Source organism: Enhydra lutris, unplaced genomic scaffold (genome assembly GCF_002288905.1).
Source record: "Enhydra lutris kenyoni isolate GAN:26980312 unplaced genomic scaffold, ASM228890v2 scaffoldscaffold68, whole genome shotgun sequence".
NCBI lineage: Eukaryota > Metazoa > Chordata > Mammalia > Carnivora > Mustelidae > Enhydra > Enhydra lutris.
Window position 1 is genome coordinate 8491432 of NW_019154152.1, and position 18335 is coordinate 8509766.

Here is an 18335-nt window from a genome sequence, read left to right on the forward strand (position 1 = left end):
TAGAAACTCAAATGTGTCCCTGCTTGTAGAGTGAAAGCAAGGTGTTTTTCTTTGTTGTTGTTGTTGTTATTTGTTTTTGTTTTTGTTTTGTTTTATGGGGAAGAGGGGGAGGTAATTGCATGAATTTAAGAATAGAAAAAAAGTTTTCCCATGGATGTAAACAAATTAAGCTACTCTGGGTTATACATATACAATATCTCTGAGAAGTAATGTTAGATGAGATTAGAGAATGGTCTATTCAGTTTAACCTGGAAGGCAGTGGTGGAATTACCAAAACTAACTTCAGATGATGGGTAGGAAAGACAAACTACAGGGAGAGTAGTTTTGTTTGGAGAAAAGAAAGTGAATGCTGATTTTTTTTTTTTTTAATAGAAGGCTTTCTGTGAGAAGTGAAAAGATGATACTTGGGGAGTAGTTGTATTTTGAGGGCTAGGGTAGATGTTTTGCTGGATTTTATAATGGGAGCAGTAGAAGAAACTTGACATAAAACTTAATGAGTACACAAAACTTGAATCAGGGGAAGAAATGTGTATTCTTGTTATTTGGATAGGGAGAAATTAGAGTAAATACTCTAATTGGCATTATTTCTGTGAAATTAATGTAAAATTACTACTTTTTGGTCTATCTTCTAATTGTTAATTTGTAAGAATCTGAAAAATTAAAAACAATGTAGATTTTATTTCATCAATTTCATTCTCAAATAGAAAGAAGACAAGGTGCCTGGGTGGCTCAGTGGGTTAAATGTCTGTCTTCAGCTCAGGTCATGATCTCAGGGTCCTGGGATCAAGCCCCAAATGGAGCTCTCTGCTCAGCAGGGAGTCTGCCCCCCCCCACTGTCTGCCTTTCTGCCTATTTGTGACTTCTCTCTCTGTCAAATAAATAAAATAAAACCTTTAAAAAATAGAAAGAAGACAAAATAAGTAATTTTTATTCTTCCCAAATCCTGTGCTCATAAAATAATGCATACTATTATCTTCCTTAATTTGGTTAACAGATTTTTCTACCTCTCCAGATGATGTGTTTTTGAAGTCCATCTTGGAAAGAACTGCATATTCCACCAGTCTGTAGGGAAGCAGTTTTGTTTGGGATGAGCTAGGAGAAATGTGCTGTGTTGCCTAACTTATTTCCAAATTAGAAATTTAGAGGCTGAAACTTCATCAAACTAATCACCTTATGGACATTTCATAGCTTCTCCATCAGGAAGACAACACTGAGAAAGTAGAGAAATTTTGGTAATGATGGCAGAAAATATAACAATTTAAAATATAGCAAATACAAGTAAAAGAATTGTTCAAACTGGAAATTCCAGTCACTATTTGGAAATAAGACAAACTGGCATCTGGTTGTAAATGATTGCCTTCCCATCAGGCATCCATCAAATCTGATTTCATGTCCCTCAATAGTGTCATTATGCTTTTGTTTGTGGAAACCTGGTAAATGATGTGTTTCACAGAGGAGATGAAATTCTCACAGAAAAGGTTGTGGGGATGCCAGTGATATTGGGATTCTGAAGACACTTACCAAGAATGTACCACTCAACACCATCCCTTTTCATGGACAAAACCAGCACTCTCAGGATGGCATTATTAGACTCTGACTAACCAGTCAACAGAAATATCACTTTCCTTCTATTTCCTCCTATAGATTCTCTTCCCGTTTTCTCCCCTTTCCTCCTTTCCTCCTTCACTTCTCTTCCCCTCCCTTACAAGTATCTCTTTCATATGCTGTGGGATTTGATGTCCTTAGAACCCAAAAGGATCTTTATGACACAGTCTCGTATCTGCTTGGTTTTCACCCCATACACAATAGGGTTCATAGTGGGAGGCAAGAGCAGATAAATATTGGCCACAATGATGTGGCAAGATGGAGGGATCTTGTGACCCCCAAATCGGTGGGAAAAGAAGCAGAAGAAGGCTGGACTGTAGGAGAAAACAATGGCACAGATGTGGGCAGTGCAGGTGCTGAAGGCCTTCTGTTGAGCATCTGCTGAAGAGAGGCTGACCACTGCCCGAAGGATCATGGTGTAGGAGATTGTGATGCACAGAATGTCAAAGCCCCCAATCAGGAGGGCAACTGTCAGACCGTAGATAACATTGATTTTGATATTTCCACAGGATAACTTGGCTACAGCCATGTGGTCACAGTAGGTGTGGTATAATATATTCTCTTTACAGTAGGGTAGTCTCTTGATAATGAAAGTCAAGGGAGTGACAAGCAACACCACTCTCAGAAAAGTAGCAAGCCCAACTTTTGCAATGACAGGATTAGTGAGGATAGTAGAGTAGCACAGTGGGTAGCAGATGGCCACATAGCGGTCTAGGGCCATAAGCATGAGCACCCCAGATTCCATCCTTGTTGAGGTATAGATGAAGAACATCTGGACGAGGCAATCATTAAAGCTGATTTCCTTAAGACGGAACCAGAAGATGCAGAGAGCTTTAGGGATTGTAGTAGTGCACATGACAAGGTCAGTTAGGGAAAGCATAGCCAAGAAGTAGTACATGGACCTGTGCAAGGAGTCTTCACAGCAGATGAGGTAGAGGAGACCACAATTCCGTATCACAGCCACAGCATACATGGAGCAGAATGGGAAGGAAATCCACATGTGCATGTTCTCCAGTCCTGGGATCCCATTAAGAATGAATGAGACTGGGGTCAGGTCTGTTTGGTTCAGCATTAGCATGATCAGATTATTATAATCATTAGGCAGGTTATAGATATTTGTGTACTTCTTGTTCTTTTGTTTTATGATCCTCCTGTATTATGGAAAAAATCTTTTAAAAAAGAAGATAAATTTTAGCCATATTTTCTCTCTCATTCTCCCTCTCTCTGTCAAGTGTGCATTTTAATATCAAACAACAAATATTTCAAGCATGAGAGAATACTTAAACATAGTTCAAATCCAGTATGTGTTGTTTGTTAATTCATTAATTTATTGATCATTCAACAATAGATATTTAGCACTCACTACTTACCAGGTTCTATGATGTATATTGTGTCTACACTATAGAAACAGAAAGAAATAGATTAAATTACTTATAAATTTATAATGAAGGATAATTGTATGATTTTTTAATCATTTTTGATATTTCTAACGATATTTTTGTTAGAATATCTTATTTAATGTTAATTACTATATACATCTCCCTTTTAATGTTCTCTTAAGGAAAATTTCACTGATCATTTCTCCAATGACCTAACAGATATGGTTAGGAATTTTCTTTGTTGCTATTATGTTTATTGGGTCATACTTATGCTATACTAAATACTGTTCTAAGAACTTTATAGATATTGACTAATTTAATCCTCACTACAAGCCCAGGAAGTATTAATCTGCACTTTTCTAACTGAGTAAATGGAGGCACTATTTAGATGAGGCTTCTTCATATCTGTGTTGGTGGCATACAATACCAAAACTGAGCTCTTCTCTGACCATTTTTAAAAAATTATTTCTTCTAAATTTTGACATAGAAGTGTGTGTTAGAAATAGTACTATAGGATAATAATGAAAATTAAAAAATATCCAGCTCCCCCTTTCTAACTGTTGAAGTCCAGCTTCCCACAGTTGGTCAAAATTACTTATTTTAGCTCTCCACTAGCATTGACCTTTGTATTTCTAAATAATTTGTTTAGCCTGCTTTTTTGTCCTACTTCTCCTTGAAATTGTTTTTGTTAAAATTATTTCATGTTTAATTTATATTATAATATAGATATTATCCCTTGCTAGGTCACATGATATGATGTCTATATTTTCTTCCCCATTCAATATTTTTCATTTTGATAGTACTTAATTTTTCTTACTATTTGATGTAGATATCCGAAAAAAATATTTATTTTCAGAACTAAAAAATATTTTTACTGTTATTTCTTGATAGCTAAACATGATCTATCAATGTTAGTCCTTCCCACATGATCTGTTTCTGAGAAGTCCTGTTTCCCTGAAATAGTTTTTTCTCAGACACATAATTCTCATCCAGAAATTCCCCTTCCCCTACTCTTTGTACATCGGTTTGTAGATCTGATTTTTCTTCATTCTATGTTTCAGGATATCATGGAAAATATTTTTTGAGACTATCACTGTCTGAATATAGTTTAGTCTATTAATCATTTGGCTGGATTTAAAATTCTAGATTAATAAAAGCATTTCTGTATTGATCTCCTAGCTTCTAGTGAGATATTAAGAGGACCATACCAGTTCTTGATCCTCTGTACATGAATTATTTACCACTGACATTTTTTCATTTGTATTGCTTTTGGCCCTAAACTATTTAAGAACATTTAAAAATTTTTGTGTTCTGAAATTTAATGGCAATGATAAAAGAGTATGTGTGTTTATGCATGTATAATTGGGAAGGCATTCATGGGATTTCTGACACTGGAAATCTAACATCTTTGACTTTGGAAATTTACTTAACTTCTAATAATTTATTCCCAACATTTTTCTTGTTATATTTCTACACACTTTTTTAGTCAGATATTGGTTCTTCTGAAATTATTCTTTTTATTTTTGCAGTTGAAAAATTTTAAGGATAAATCTATTTCATCCCCTTTCTGAAGAGTTCTGAAAGTTTATATATCCCAAATATCTTGGCATTTTGTTGTTTGTAATATTACAAATTTCCAACATCTTATTTTTCTCTGATTAGTATGAATGTATAAAAATTATACATATATTTATTCTACTTCTTATATATTAGTTCTATAACTTTAGAATTTTAATAATTTATTTTTATAGCTTACTTTACTTTCTATCATTAATTTTGGAAGTGTTTCTCAACTGTCTGATAATCTTCAACTTAATTCATACTTAATAGTCTTTAGAAAGCTGATTTGAAACTCCAGGTGATGATTGAGTCTCAGCAATTGATAATATTTACTTTAAATCCTGTATAGGATCCCTTTGCTTCATTATTGACATCCTTATTTGTCATTATTTATAGGTATTTTTCAGGGACTTGCAATTTTTCCAAAAGAATCCACCAATCTCTTTTTGGAGTAGAAATTTAATTGGCCACCAGTGTTCTTGGAGTTGAGTAGAAGGACACTGCAGGTCTCATACTTAAATATGAATATGAATTAAATCCTCACATATTTTATGATTCCTCATGCTTGACCTTTGTCACACCTGACATTAAACATTTGTAGGATTTGTTAGTTTCTTCTGAGAATAAACTTCCAGTCATCGTAATAGGATAGGTAATATTGTTTAGGATAATGGATGAATCAAAGATATCAAGTTGTTCCTTATTCCATTTTTCTTCTATCTACATCCCTGTTTATCTTTATGTATTTACACTGAAGGATGAGAGATTAGATACTATAAAAAGCAACTTCTTTTAGAAACAGCAAAGCAACCTGGGATGAGTATGTTATTAAGAGTGTTCTTCAAAGACCTGTTTTCACATAATCACAAAATCTTGGTGTCTGCCACATAAGCATAGATAGAAACCATAGTTTAACAAAATCTTGGAGGAGATCAGGAAACTTTTCAAAGAGGAAAAGGTGAATTGTCTTATACCAGAAGCATGATCCATTCTGTTGCTGTTTACTCCCATTACACTGATATTTTTACCTTTGTGATTTTACAATTCTTTATCTTATTTGTGTCCCCTTCCTCCCACTTAATCTAGCTTCAATCATCCATTTCTTCTGGTTGATTCAACTCTCTTTTGGAGAGGATAGAGTGCCATCCTCTAAATCCTCTTAATATGAAGTAATTATAGAGGTGGCAGGCTTACAGGTAAGGAATAAAACTATTGATGGAATATATTTATTGTATTATTTTAATAGCATGTATTCTGAAAATTTATTTATATACTTGAATCATCTTCAATGTAATAAAACTCTTAATATTTGCTCAGACTGTACTTATTTTCATATCTGAAGTGTCTAACAAGACACCAGGCACATTTTAGATGTCAATAAGTGTTTTGAATAAAGGAAGAGGTAAATGAGTGAATACATCAAATTTCATACTTGACTTTAAGAGTTAATGCACTGTAGTCTAAATATTATTCCTTGGAAAGCATGAGGAACCATCAGAAGAAACAAAACTATGATGCCTGATTCATCAGTCACCAAAATATATAAATTTCAAAAAATTCTCCATTGGGGCACCTGGGTGACTCAGTTACTTAGGCATATGACCCTTGGTTTTTGGCTCAGGTCATGATCTCAGAGTCATGAGATTCAGCCCAGTGTCAAGCTCTGTGTTCAGTGGGGTGTCTGCTTGAGATTCTTTCTTCCTTTCTCTCTAACCCTACCCCTCCTGCCACACTCCATCATCTGTCACTCTCTCTTTCTGTCTCTCAAATAAACAAATAAATATTTTAAAAGTTAAAAAATAAAATTCTCCATCAAAAATAAAGAATATATATAACTTTTTATTTTATATACATACATATTTACATATATTTTTATTAAATGTTGAGTCAAAGTGACTTTTTGAGAAACATTAGATTAAAAAACTTGAAGTAGAGCTATTTAACCAACTGAGCCACCCAGGCACCCCTTGAAGTAGAGCTATTAAATTTTAACCAATTTATACCAAATTACTGTAGCTCCAGGCTTGACAAGGATTCTTCACAACCAAAATAATAGAAACACTGAAATTGTTTTCCTCCATTTGTTACACAGTAGAAACTTTTAATTTGGGAATTCACTTAAATGACAACCAAGGATTAGCTAATTCTTAATTTCCTAGTTATTATCATTGACATCAACTTAAGCTAATAATTGCAAAGCTAACAGAAGAGCCCTGTAATTTGTATTATGGATGAAAGAAAAAAATATGTTTTTATAATGCAAGAATGCATTTCCTTGATTACCAAAACTGTCATCAAGTTTTTTTCTAACAGGTGTATAAATTCTACTTTTTGTACAGCATTATGTTTTTCAGATTACTTTTACAGATATTATTAAAAGTAACAAAAACTGTAACAATTTTATATATGTACATTTATATGTATGTATATATACACATACATAAACACACTATATATAAAATATATAAACATATTTTAATGCTTAAAACATAAACATATAATATATATATATGTTTTACCTCAATTGATTGTTGTAGAATAAGATAACCTTGAGATATATATACATATATATGTATGTGTGTGTGTGTATGTGTCTGTGTATTAGGTTCAAGGTTTTAAAATCTTAGTTAGTTAACATAAAGAATAATATTAGTTTCAGGAATAGAATTTAGTGATTCATCACATAAAACACACAGTGCTCATCACAGCAAGTGCCCTCCTTAAAACACATCACCCATCTATCCCATCTACTGCCCACCTTTCCCCCAACAACTCTGTTTGTTCTCTATAGAGTCTGTTTTATGGTTTGTCTCTCTCTCTCTCTCTTTTGTTTCCCCCATGTTCATCAGTTTTGTTTCTTAAATTCCACATGAGTGAAACCATATGGTATTTGTCTTTCTCTGACTGACTTATTTCACTTATTTGACCTGTATATGCCAAATTCTCACACAAGTTGTTGAACAATAGTATCACTACTTATTTATTCATCTCAGTACATTTGAAGAATAAGCTTAATTTTATGTATCCATGCAGTAGAAACCAAGTAGAGAAATTAGGGAAAGCATAGATGCCCATAAACTGAAAGCATACATACCCAAAAACTGAAAATGGGAAATATGACTCAGAGATTTGTGCTCTATATTTAAGAACATATATCCTAAATATGAGACAAATATCATATTTATGCCCCTTGTGTTTCTTTTTGTAACTCTAGTGTCAATTAATAAAACCAGCTTTATTGTTACATGTTACACCTATGCATTTGCAAAACTCTTAAAGACCCACCAAGTAATATAATTTAATCACAATTTAAATTACTTCTCCAAAACAAATTTAAAATTATTTTCATACCTTACAATCTAATTTTTTCTACAGGGAAGATGGACTCATGCTATGCATGGGCAGGTTATACTGAAGTAGTAACATCAACACCAGAATAGCACCACTTATAAAGAACATTTTTATGTCATCTGTTGTCTATTTTCACTCCCCAAATTCAAAAATGAATCACAAATTCATTTCCTTACTAGACTGTCCTCAATTAAAAAAAAAAAAAAAAAAAAACAAATTTTTTTCTAAAAATAATGGTGGGTTTCTCTAAATAGGTTTTGCTATCTGGAATGAAAGAAATACAGTCATAAATAAATTCCTCTAGGAATAAAGCAAGGAAATTAGGTTCTCATTCTGAGAACATAATGAGAGCAGGTGAAAAGTAAGAGTGTTCTGACCAGGACTGAGAACTATTCTCTAGCTCTCTGCCATTTCATCTTGTGATCGGGCTGACTCATACCTGAACAGGACCAGTGATTCCTATTTAGTTAGGAAGATAACACAGATATTCATAATCCTGATGGTAAGTTACACTGAGTTGCAATCTGAAAAATGGGTAAATAAACCTTTTTCTAAGAAAACCCAATCCTTCACAACAGTTCTGCCTTCAAATGGGTTGGATGGAATCAAACCTGTGTTGCTGGGAATATAATAATCAATTATATATATTTATATATATATATGTATATATATACATATATATATACACACACACACATACATACATACAAACACACACACACACACACACACATACATATTCTCTCCTCTTTACTTACTGCCTATAAAATTTTTTTAAAAACCTGACACTAGTTCTACTTTTTAAAAAGGTTTTATTTATTTATTTAGAGAGAGAATGTGTGAGCAGGGACAGGGGCAGAGGGATAGGGAAAGAGAGAATCTCAAGCAGACTCTATGCTGAATACAGAGCCCAAGGGGAGGGAGGTCAATCTCATGACCTGAGATCATACCCTGAGCTTAAATCAAGAGTCATACTTCAACTGACTGAGTCACCCAGGCACCCCTCTATTCCCATTTTTGTATGTCCTTTAATACCTTGGCTTTTATAAGCTGAATGCAATCTGTTCCAGGTGTTCAGGATGTTGATCACAAAAATCACTATTCTACAATATATATACGTGTACAGCACTAAACTCTAAATCCTTTGATATCTGTACTATTGAACTGAGCATTTAAAGAAAGATTGTGTTTTTCTCAATGGGAGAAAATTGTATATATCTCAAGAGAATATTTAAGAACATTAGAGACAACAGGTGCTGATGTGAGAGTCAAGTCTACCCCTTGGAGAAGATCAAAAGTAATGGAAACTTTCCATGCTTACTAACTATATAATATTGGATAAATAAGTGAATAATTTTATATGTTGTGTGTTTGTGTGAACGTGTATATATGGGTAGAGATGAAAATAAACAAACTTTTAAAAATGAATATTAGTGATTTTAATACTTATTGCAGAGTTGTCTCTTTCTATGTACAAGATTTGTAGGACACAAATTAAAAACACTTAAGTGCAGAATGTTTCAGTCATTCACACACATCCATCCACTTCTTTTATTTGTTTATATTTTTGTGTGTCTAATTAAATAACATCATTGAATATTGAGTAATTCCCAAGTTAGGCTAAGAACTATGAAAAAAATATCAGATAATAGGTGAGGTGTCCTAGTTTTAAAGAATTTTACATTCTACAAACATAGATAATGAATATTATAGCATTCTAGAAAGTCATCAAAAATTCAGGTTTATTATGCATACATATTATGTGAGGAATAATTAGCTGCCTACATTTTGACATAAAAATGATGATGGTAATGTGGCAACAATTAAAAAACAATAACTGATTCTTATTTTATGTTCCTTTAAATAGCAAAATTGGAAAAAACCTAAATGCTCATTATCAGGTGAACTGATAAACAAAATATTGTACATTCATATAATAGAATACTATTCAGTAATAAAAAGGAAGGAACTACTAATATATAAAACTCAAATGAATCTCAGAACTGATCCATTAGAAAATTCAACCTAATCTATAGTGACAGAGAGCAAACCAGTGGTTGTGTGGGTCCAGGGTGGAAGGAGGCATGAACTGCAAGTTCATTTTTTTAAACAAAATCTTGGCATAAAAATTTCACTTTTTATACAAAAATCTTTGCGGTGATGGACATGTTTTGTATTTTGATTGTGACAGTGGTTCCATGAGTGTATATATACGTCAAAATTCATCAAATTACATACTTTAAATGAATACAGTTTATTGTCTATAAATCATATTTAACAAAGTTGATTTTTTAAAAAATATTTTGAAAAACAAATGTTTGGAAGGAGATAAATAGCTTTCTTAAATTGTTAATATAGAGTTAACTTATGATACTTTATTTGATTTATATATATATATATATATACACACAGATATACACACATATATAGCCACTGTGTGTGAATATATACATATATATTCATTTACATATATACACCCATGCTAGCTATATGTATTTTTGGCAAAAATCTTGATTATAGCATATTAAAACATAAATTTGGTATTTTCAATGACATTATATAATTAGCCCATTCTAACAAGGATGATTTAGTGTTATTATGATTGAATAAGAGTTTTTTATACAAAAATACAATAATATACAAATGGCTATCAGACACATGAAAAATGATCATCATCACTAGCCATCAGGGAGATTCAAATTAAAACCACATTGAGATATCACCTTACACCAGTTAGAATGGCCAAAATTAGCAAGACAGGAAACAACATGTGTTGGAGGGGATGTGGAGAAAGGGGAACCCTCTTACACTGTTGGTGGGAATGCAAGTTGGTGCAGCCACTTTGGAGAACAGTGTGGAGATTCCTCAAGAAATTAAAAAGAGAGCTTCTCTATGACCCTGCAATTGCACTACTGGGTATTGACCCCAAAGATACAGATGTAGTGAAAAGAAGGGCCATCTGTACCCCAATGTTTATAGCAGCAATGGCCACGGTTGCCAAACTGTGGAAAGAACCAAGATGCCCTTCAACAGACGAATGGATAAGGAAGATGTGGTCTATATACACTATGGAGTATTATGCCTCCATCAGAAAGGATGAATACCCAACTTTTGTATCAACATGGACGGGACTGGAAGAGATTATGCTGAGTGAAATAAGTCAAGCAGAGAGAGTAAATTATCATATGGTTTCATTTATTTGTGGAGCATAACAAATAGCATGGAGGACATGGGGAGTTAGGAGAAGGGAGTTGAGGGAAATTGGAAGGGGAAGTGAACCATGAGAGACTATGGACTCTGAAAAACAATCTGAAGGGTTTGAAGAGGTGGGGGGGTGGGAGGTTGGGGGAACCAGGTGGTGGGTATTAGAGAGGGCACAGATTGCATGGAGCACTGGGTGTGGTACAAAAACAATGAATACTGTTATGCTGAAAATAAATTAAAAAATGATTTAAAAATACAATAATATATATGTAGGGAATATTTTAACTTCATTGGATGCTTTTTAAAATTGAGGTTAATTTCACACAATATACAGTTAACCCTTTAATCATTTGAAAACATGAAACTGAGTGGCTTTTAGAACATTAACAATGCAGTGCAAATATTATCACTATATAATTACAGAACATTTCCCCTACCTCAGAAAGAACCACCCCCCTATCATTAAGTAGCCACTCATTATTACCCCATCCCTCAGCCCCTGGCAACAACTAATTTGCTGTCTATTTCTATGGACTTACTTATTCTACACATTTCATATAAATGGAATCATACAATATATGTCTTTTCATTTCTGACTTTTTCCCTTTCATATGTTTTCAAAATACATATGCATTACTGCATGGACTAGTACCAGAAAATAACTAGTATCAGTGAAGATTTGTATAAAATGTATAAAACTTTGCTAGTGGCAATATAAAATAATATAGTTATTATGGAAATCAGTTTAGCAGTTCTGCAAAAAGTAAAACAAAATTATAATATAACTGATCAACTCCTCTGCCAACTATAGAGAATTGAAAACAGATGTTCTCAAAAAATGTGGGCATGGATTTTCATAGCAATGCTATTCATGATAGCCAAAATGTATTAACGACCTAATGGATAAATGGATAAATAAAATGTGGTATACATACAATGGAATATTATTTATCCTTGAAAAGGAATGAAGTATTATTAATGCAAGCTACAGCATGGATAAATTTTGAAAACATTATGCGAGGAAATCAAACAACCATGAATTGTGTCATCCTATTTTTTATGAAATACTCAGAATAGGCAAATTTGTAGAATAAAAAGCAAATTAGTGGTTGTCAAACCTTGGGGGAAAACATGAGGAGGAGAAAACAGCATGGAGGAGAAAACAGTAGTAACTGATTAATGGGTTCAAGGTTTCCTTTTGGGGTAATGGAAATGCTCTGGATTATATAGTGGTGATAGTTGTACAATATTGTTAATGTATTAATGCCATTCATTTGTACACTTTGAAATTATTAAAATAGTTTTATGTTGGGAGAAATTTACCACTATTAAAAAGGAACTGGAGGTTATTATGCTGAGCGAAATAAGTCAGTCAGAGAAAGACAATAAAAATACAGTTTCACTCATACGTGAAGCATATGAAACAGGGCAAAGGACCATATGGGAGAGGGAAAACAGAATGGAAAGTCATCAGAGAGGAGAAAAACCATGAGAGATTCTTGTCTATAGGAAACAAACTGAGGGTTGCTGGAGAGGAGGCAGGTGGGGGGATGGGGTAATTGGGTGTTGATCATTAAGGAGGGCATGTGATGTGATGAGCACTGGGTGTTATACAAAACATAAATTATTGAACACTGCCTCTAAAACTAGTGATGTATATTTAAGTTGGCTAATTGAATTTAAATTTTTAAAAAAGTATCACAAAGTTCACTTATTGAGACTCAGCTTTTTTTTCTTAAGTGTTTTTCTAATTTCTGGTGGGTGGGAGGTTGGGTGAGCCTGGTGGTGGGTATGTGGATGGCATGTATTGCATGGAGCACTGGGTGTGCTGCACAAACAATGAATTCTGGAACACTGAAAAGAAATTTAAAAAGTATATGGACCACATCTTCCTTATCCATTCGTCCATTGAAGGGCATCTTGGTTCTTTCTACAGTTTGGCAAGATGTGGTCCATATACACTATGGAGTATTATGCCTCCATCAGAAAGGATGAATACCCAATTTTGTAGCAACATGGACGGGACTGGAAGAGATTATGCTGAGTGAAATAAGTCAAGCAGAGAGAGTCAATTATCATATGGTTTCACTTATTTGTGGAGCATAACAAATAGCATGGAGGACATGGGGAGTTAGGAGAAGGGAGTTGGGGGAAATTGAAAGGGGAGGTGAACAATGAGAGACTATGGACTCTGAAAAACAATCTGAAGGGTTTGAAGAGGTGGGGGGGGTGGGAGCTTGGGGGAACCAGGTGGTGGGTATTAGAGAGGGCACGGATTGCATGGAGCACTGGGTGTGGTACAAAAACAATGAATACTGTTATGCTGAAAATAAATTTTAAAAAATGATTTAAAAAAAACTTGGATTATGTCTGCTTTTGAGAGGTACAATCTTTCAATCTATTGCATTAATTTTTTTCATTCATTCATTAATTCCTCCATTCTTCCCTCCATCCTTCCAACCATTCATCCAATTCATATGTTGAAAAATATATGTTGGGGCACATGTAGTGGCTCAGTCAGTTAAGCATCTGCCTTCAGCTCAGTCATGATCCCAGAATCATGGGATCAAGTCCCATATTGGGCTCCCTGCTCAGCAGGGAGTCTGCTTTTTCCTCTCCCTCCTGGTCTGTCTCTGTCAAATAAATAAATAAAAAATATATATAAAAAAGAAAAAAAAAGAAATTTAAAAAGTAAATAAAAAGTAAAAAAAAATTAAAAAGTGTTTTTCTAATTTCTGTAAGCCTCTGATTAGTAATGAGAGTTCTGAGAAAATTGATTCTTACAATTTTTCATTGCTTTTGTTAAGGACAGAATTTTGCAGTTTCAGCTTTGCCATTTGGCTCTTGTCATGACTGCTTACAGGTTTTTGTGAGAACATAAGTATTCATTTTTCTGGGATAAATGTTCAAGGATGCCATTGATATGTTTTATGGTATTGTGTATTTAGGTTTTTATGAAACTGTCAAATTATTTTCTAGAGTGGCTATATAATTTTTAATTCCCACCAGCAATAATAACAGTTTATGAGTTACCCTGTTACTTTATATCCTTATTAGCATTAATATTGTGACTATTTTTTATTTTGGCCATTGTTGTAGTTATGTAGTAATATCCCATTATGATTTCAATTTTCATGTAACTAATGACTAACCATATTAAATTTTCTTTTATGTATCTCTTTCAAATGCATATCATTTTCAGTGAAATACATTTTTTTGTCTATTTTCTACATGGTTGGGATTTTTTTGTTTCGGTGTTGAATACACACACACACACACACACACACACACATGCACACACACACTAGTCCTGTTCTCAGGTATGTGACTTGTAAATATATTTCCCAGACATAGCTTGGCGTATATATCTTTGCAAAGCAAACTTTTTATTTTTGTGAAGACATATTTATCAGTTTTTATTTTAAGGACTGTTATTTTGGTGTCAAGTCCATTGCTTAGCTCTAGATCCTGAAGATTTTGCCCATAATTTAAAAAACTGTTCTCGAGCTTTACATTTTACATGAACCACTCTTTTTTTTTAAATTACATGAACTACTTTCAGTTCATTTTTGTGTAAGTACAATTGTAAGAGTTGGGTAGAGTTTTTGGTGTTTCTGGGTTTTTTTTTTTTTTCTTTCTATTTATGAGTTCTCTGTTCTGTTGCATTGATCTATGTGTCTATTCTCTGCCAATACCACACTGTCTTTATTACAATGGCTATATAATAAATCTTGAAATTGAGAAGACTGTTCTTTTTTGTTTTCATTATTTTTAATTAGTTATTATAGTTATTTGATATCTCTTTCTCTATATATATATCTGTATATATACTTTATATACTATATGTACTGTATATATGCTTTATATGTATATAATACATAGATACATATACACTTTAAAATAATCTTGTTCAATATAAACAAAAAGTCTTGTTTGACTTTTTGTAGGAATTACACTAAACTTGTGTGTCAGTGTGGGAAGAATTAATATCTGTACATCAGTAAACATGGCGTACCTCTCCATTTACCTAGATTTTCTTTGATTTCTCTCCTCAAGACTTTGTAGTGTTTAGCATAAACGTCCTGTAAAAGTCTCTGAGGTTTACCTCTAAGTATTTTCTTTTATTCAGCAACTATAATTGAATTTTCAATTTATTTTTTATTACTAGCTTATGAAACTACAATTGATTTTTGTATATGTATCTTCTTTCCTGTAGAAAAAACACTGATTTTTTTGTGTGTGGATTCCTTGGTTGTTTCTTTTCTTTCTTTTTCTTAAGATTGTATTTATTTATTTGTCACAGAGAGAGAGAAAGTGCACACAAGCAGAGGGAATGACAGGCAGGGGGAGAGGAAGGCACTGAGCAAGGATCCCAAAGTGGGACTCAATCCCAGAGTCCTGGGATCATGACCTGAGCTGAAGGCAGATGCTTAACTGACTGGCCACCCAGGAGTCCTTCTTTCTTTCTTCTTCTTCTTCTTTTTGTTTTTTATTAAAGTATAGTTGACACACAATGCTACATTAGTTTCAGGTTTATAACATAATGATTTAACAAGTCTATATGTTATGCTATGCTCACCACATGTGTAAATACCATTTGCCACATTACTTGGTAGTTTCTTCATAGAGAATCATAACATCTGCAAATAGGGACATTATAATCTCCTGCTTTCTAACTTGTGTCTTTTCTTTTCTTGCCTTATTGCACTGGTCAGAATTTCAAGCACTATGTTGAATAGTGGTGAGACCAAATATCCTTGCTATGTTCCCAGTATTGGGGGAAAACATCCTACCTTTCATTGTTAAGAATAATATTAGTTTTAGGAGACTCATAGATGATATTAATCAAATTGAGGACATTTTACTCTATTCTTATTATTACAGGATTTTTTTAAGAATCATGAATAAATACTAAGGACACCAGCAAGATAAAAAAATAGAAAGCCCAGACTTCATTTGCTTCTAGATACACTGACTAGACAACAATATATGTTCCAAAAAAGTTCTAGAAGAACTCTAGAAACTACTTAAGATGTCACAATACCACATGGAAACCCAAAGCCAAAAACAGCTGCATTGCAATAAATAAAAAATGTTTTATTTCTTTTATGTTTCTTTATTTTTTAATTTTAATTTTTTTTGTTTCAAGTTTTTATTTAAATTAGAGTTAGTTAACATTTAGTGCAATATTTTTTTCAGGAGTAGAATGTAGTGATTCATCATGTACATATGACACCCAGTACTCATCACAACAAGTATCCTCCTTAATATCCATCACCCATTTAGTTCATCGTCCTCTTATCTCCCCTCAGCTTATTCTCTATAATTAAGAGTTTCTTATGGTTTGCCTCCTTCTCTCTCTTTTTAAAAATTCCCTCTTCCTCTATGTTCATCTGTTTTGTTTCTTAAATTCCACATGTGATTGAGGTTATATGGTATTTTTCTTTCTCTGACTCTCTTGTTTTGTTTAACATAATATAATCTAGCTCCATCCACATCATTGCAAATGGCAAGATTTCATTCTTTTTGATGACTGAGTAATATTCCATTATAGATCAACCTATGTCACATCTTCATGATCCATTCATCAGTCGATAGACATTTGGACTCTTTCTATAACGTGGCTATTAGTTGATAATGTTACTATAAACATTGGGGTGCATGTGTCCCTTTGAATCAGTATTTTTGTCAGAACCGGCATACTTTGGATGCCTGGGAGCAACCAAAACAACAGAGAACTCAATTTCTTGTTGCAGTTCCAGAAAACTTCTAATACTGTAGACAGAAACTAGTACTAGTTAGCACAACCATAAGAAAGTGTTCAGTTCATAACTTCCTCTTTGGGAGGAAAACAAAAAGAGTGAAATGTATGTCAAATAGTCTGGCTTTTCAGGGGGCTGTCTAAGAGACTGGTATTTCTTTCCTGACTTAGAACACTGGCAGATTCAGAATACTTTGGATTTCTGGGGGCTTCTGAGAATAAAAGAGAACTCGGTTGTTTATTGCAGTGTCTGAGTATGTCTCACAAGCAGACTGATACCAGAGGGAGCAAGAATTTACAAGTTCTTGAAAAAGAGACTATCTGACCTCTATAACTGAGAAATTACATACCCAAGCCCAGGAAATGCATTCCCATAAAAAGTTTGAGAGGCCATCAGAATTTCTTTTCAGGCTGATTGGTGAAGGTCTTCACTATACAAAGAAAGTTCATGAACAGTGGGAAAAGTTTTCTCAGATGGGCAAATCACAACAACAAAAATAACAAGGCACCAGAACAAAATAAATCTGCAAAATCTGACTGTAAAGAAATGGATATTTATGAATTACCTGATAAAGTATTCAAAATAATCATTGTAAATAATCTCTATACACTAGAAAAAAACACAAAGATGCAACCAAACAAAATTGGGGAAAAGCTGCTTGAACAGAATGAGAATATCGACAAAAAGAAACATAAAAGGGAACCACAAAATATTGTGGAGTTTAAGAATGCAATAATGCAATTTTTAAAAAATCTACTCCAGAGCATAAACATCAGTTTTGGTCACGTAGAAAAAGTAAGAAAGAAAAACAGTGAACCTCAAGACAGATCATTTGGTATTATTGAGCCAGAGGAACAAAAGGAAAAAGGAATTTTTTTAAAAAAGTACAGAAAACCTAAGATATTTATGGGAAATCAGCAAGAAAAATCTGTATAAACGGAAATAGAGGAAAAAGACAAAATAATTAAGAGACAAACTGAAAACAATGAGCAAAATAAGAATGGCAAGTCCTTTCCTAACATTAATACTTAAAATGTAAATGGATTAAATAAACATCATAATCAAAAGACATGGAGTGGGGACGCCCGGGTAGCTCACTCAGTTAAGTGCCTGCCTTCGGTTCAGGTCATGATCCCAAGGTACTGGGATTGAGTCCCACATCAGGCTCCCTCTTAGCAGGGAGCCTGTTTCTCCCTCTGTTTGCCATTCTCTCTGCTTGTGCTCCCTCCCTCTCTCTGACAAATAAATAAATAAAATCTAAAAAAAAAAAAAAGACATGGAGTGACTGTGTAGATTAAAAATGCAAGATCCAACTATATGCTGTATATAAAAGACTTTAGATATAAAGATATAAACAAGTTGAAGGGAAAAGGATGGAAAAAAATATTTCTGCAAATGGTAACCAAAAAAGAGCAGGGAAGTCCATACTTCCATCTGACAAAATAAACTTTCAGTCAAACTGTCACAAGAGACA

General features: G+C 33.4%; 1 protein-coding gene across 1 annotated transcript; it reads right to left on the bottom strand.

The window, feature by feature from the left end:
* Positions 1 to 1717: 1717 nt before the first annotated feature.
* Positions 1718 to 4234, bottom strand: LOC111159555 (olfactory receptor 52N4-like). Its single transcript, XM_022522085.1, has 2 exons — positions 4213 to 4234; positions 1718 to 2661 (listed from the first exon to the last, which is right to left on the bottom strand). Exons 1-2 carry the CDS (start codon positions 4232 to 4234, stop codon positions 1718 to 1720), a joined length of 966 nt encoding a protein of 321 aa, XP_022377793.1.
* Between the last annotated feature and the right edge of the window lie 14101 nt (positions 4235 to 18335).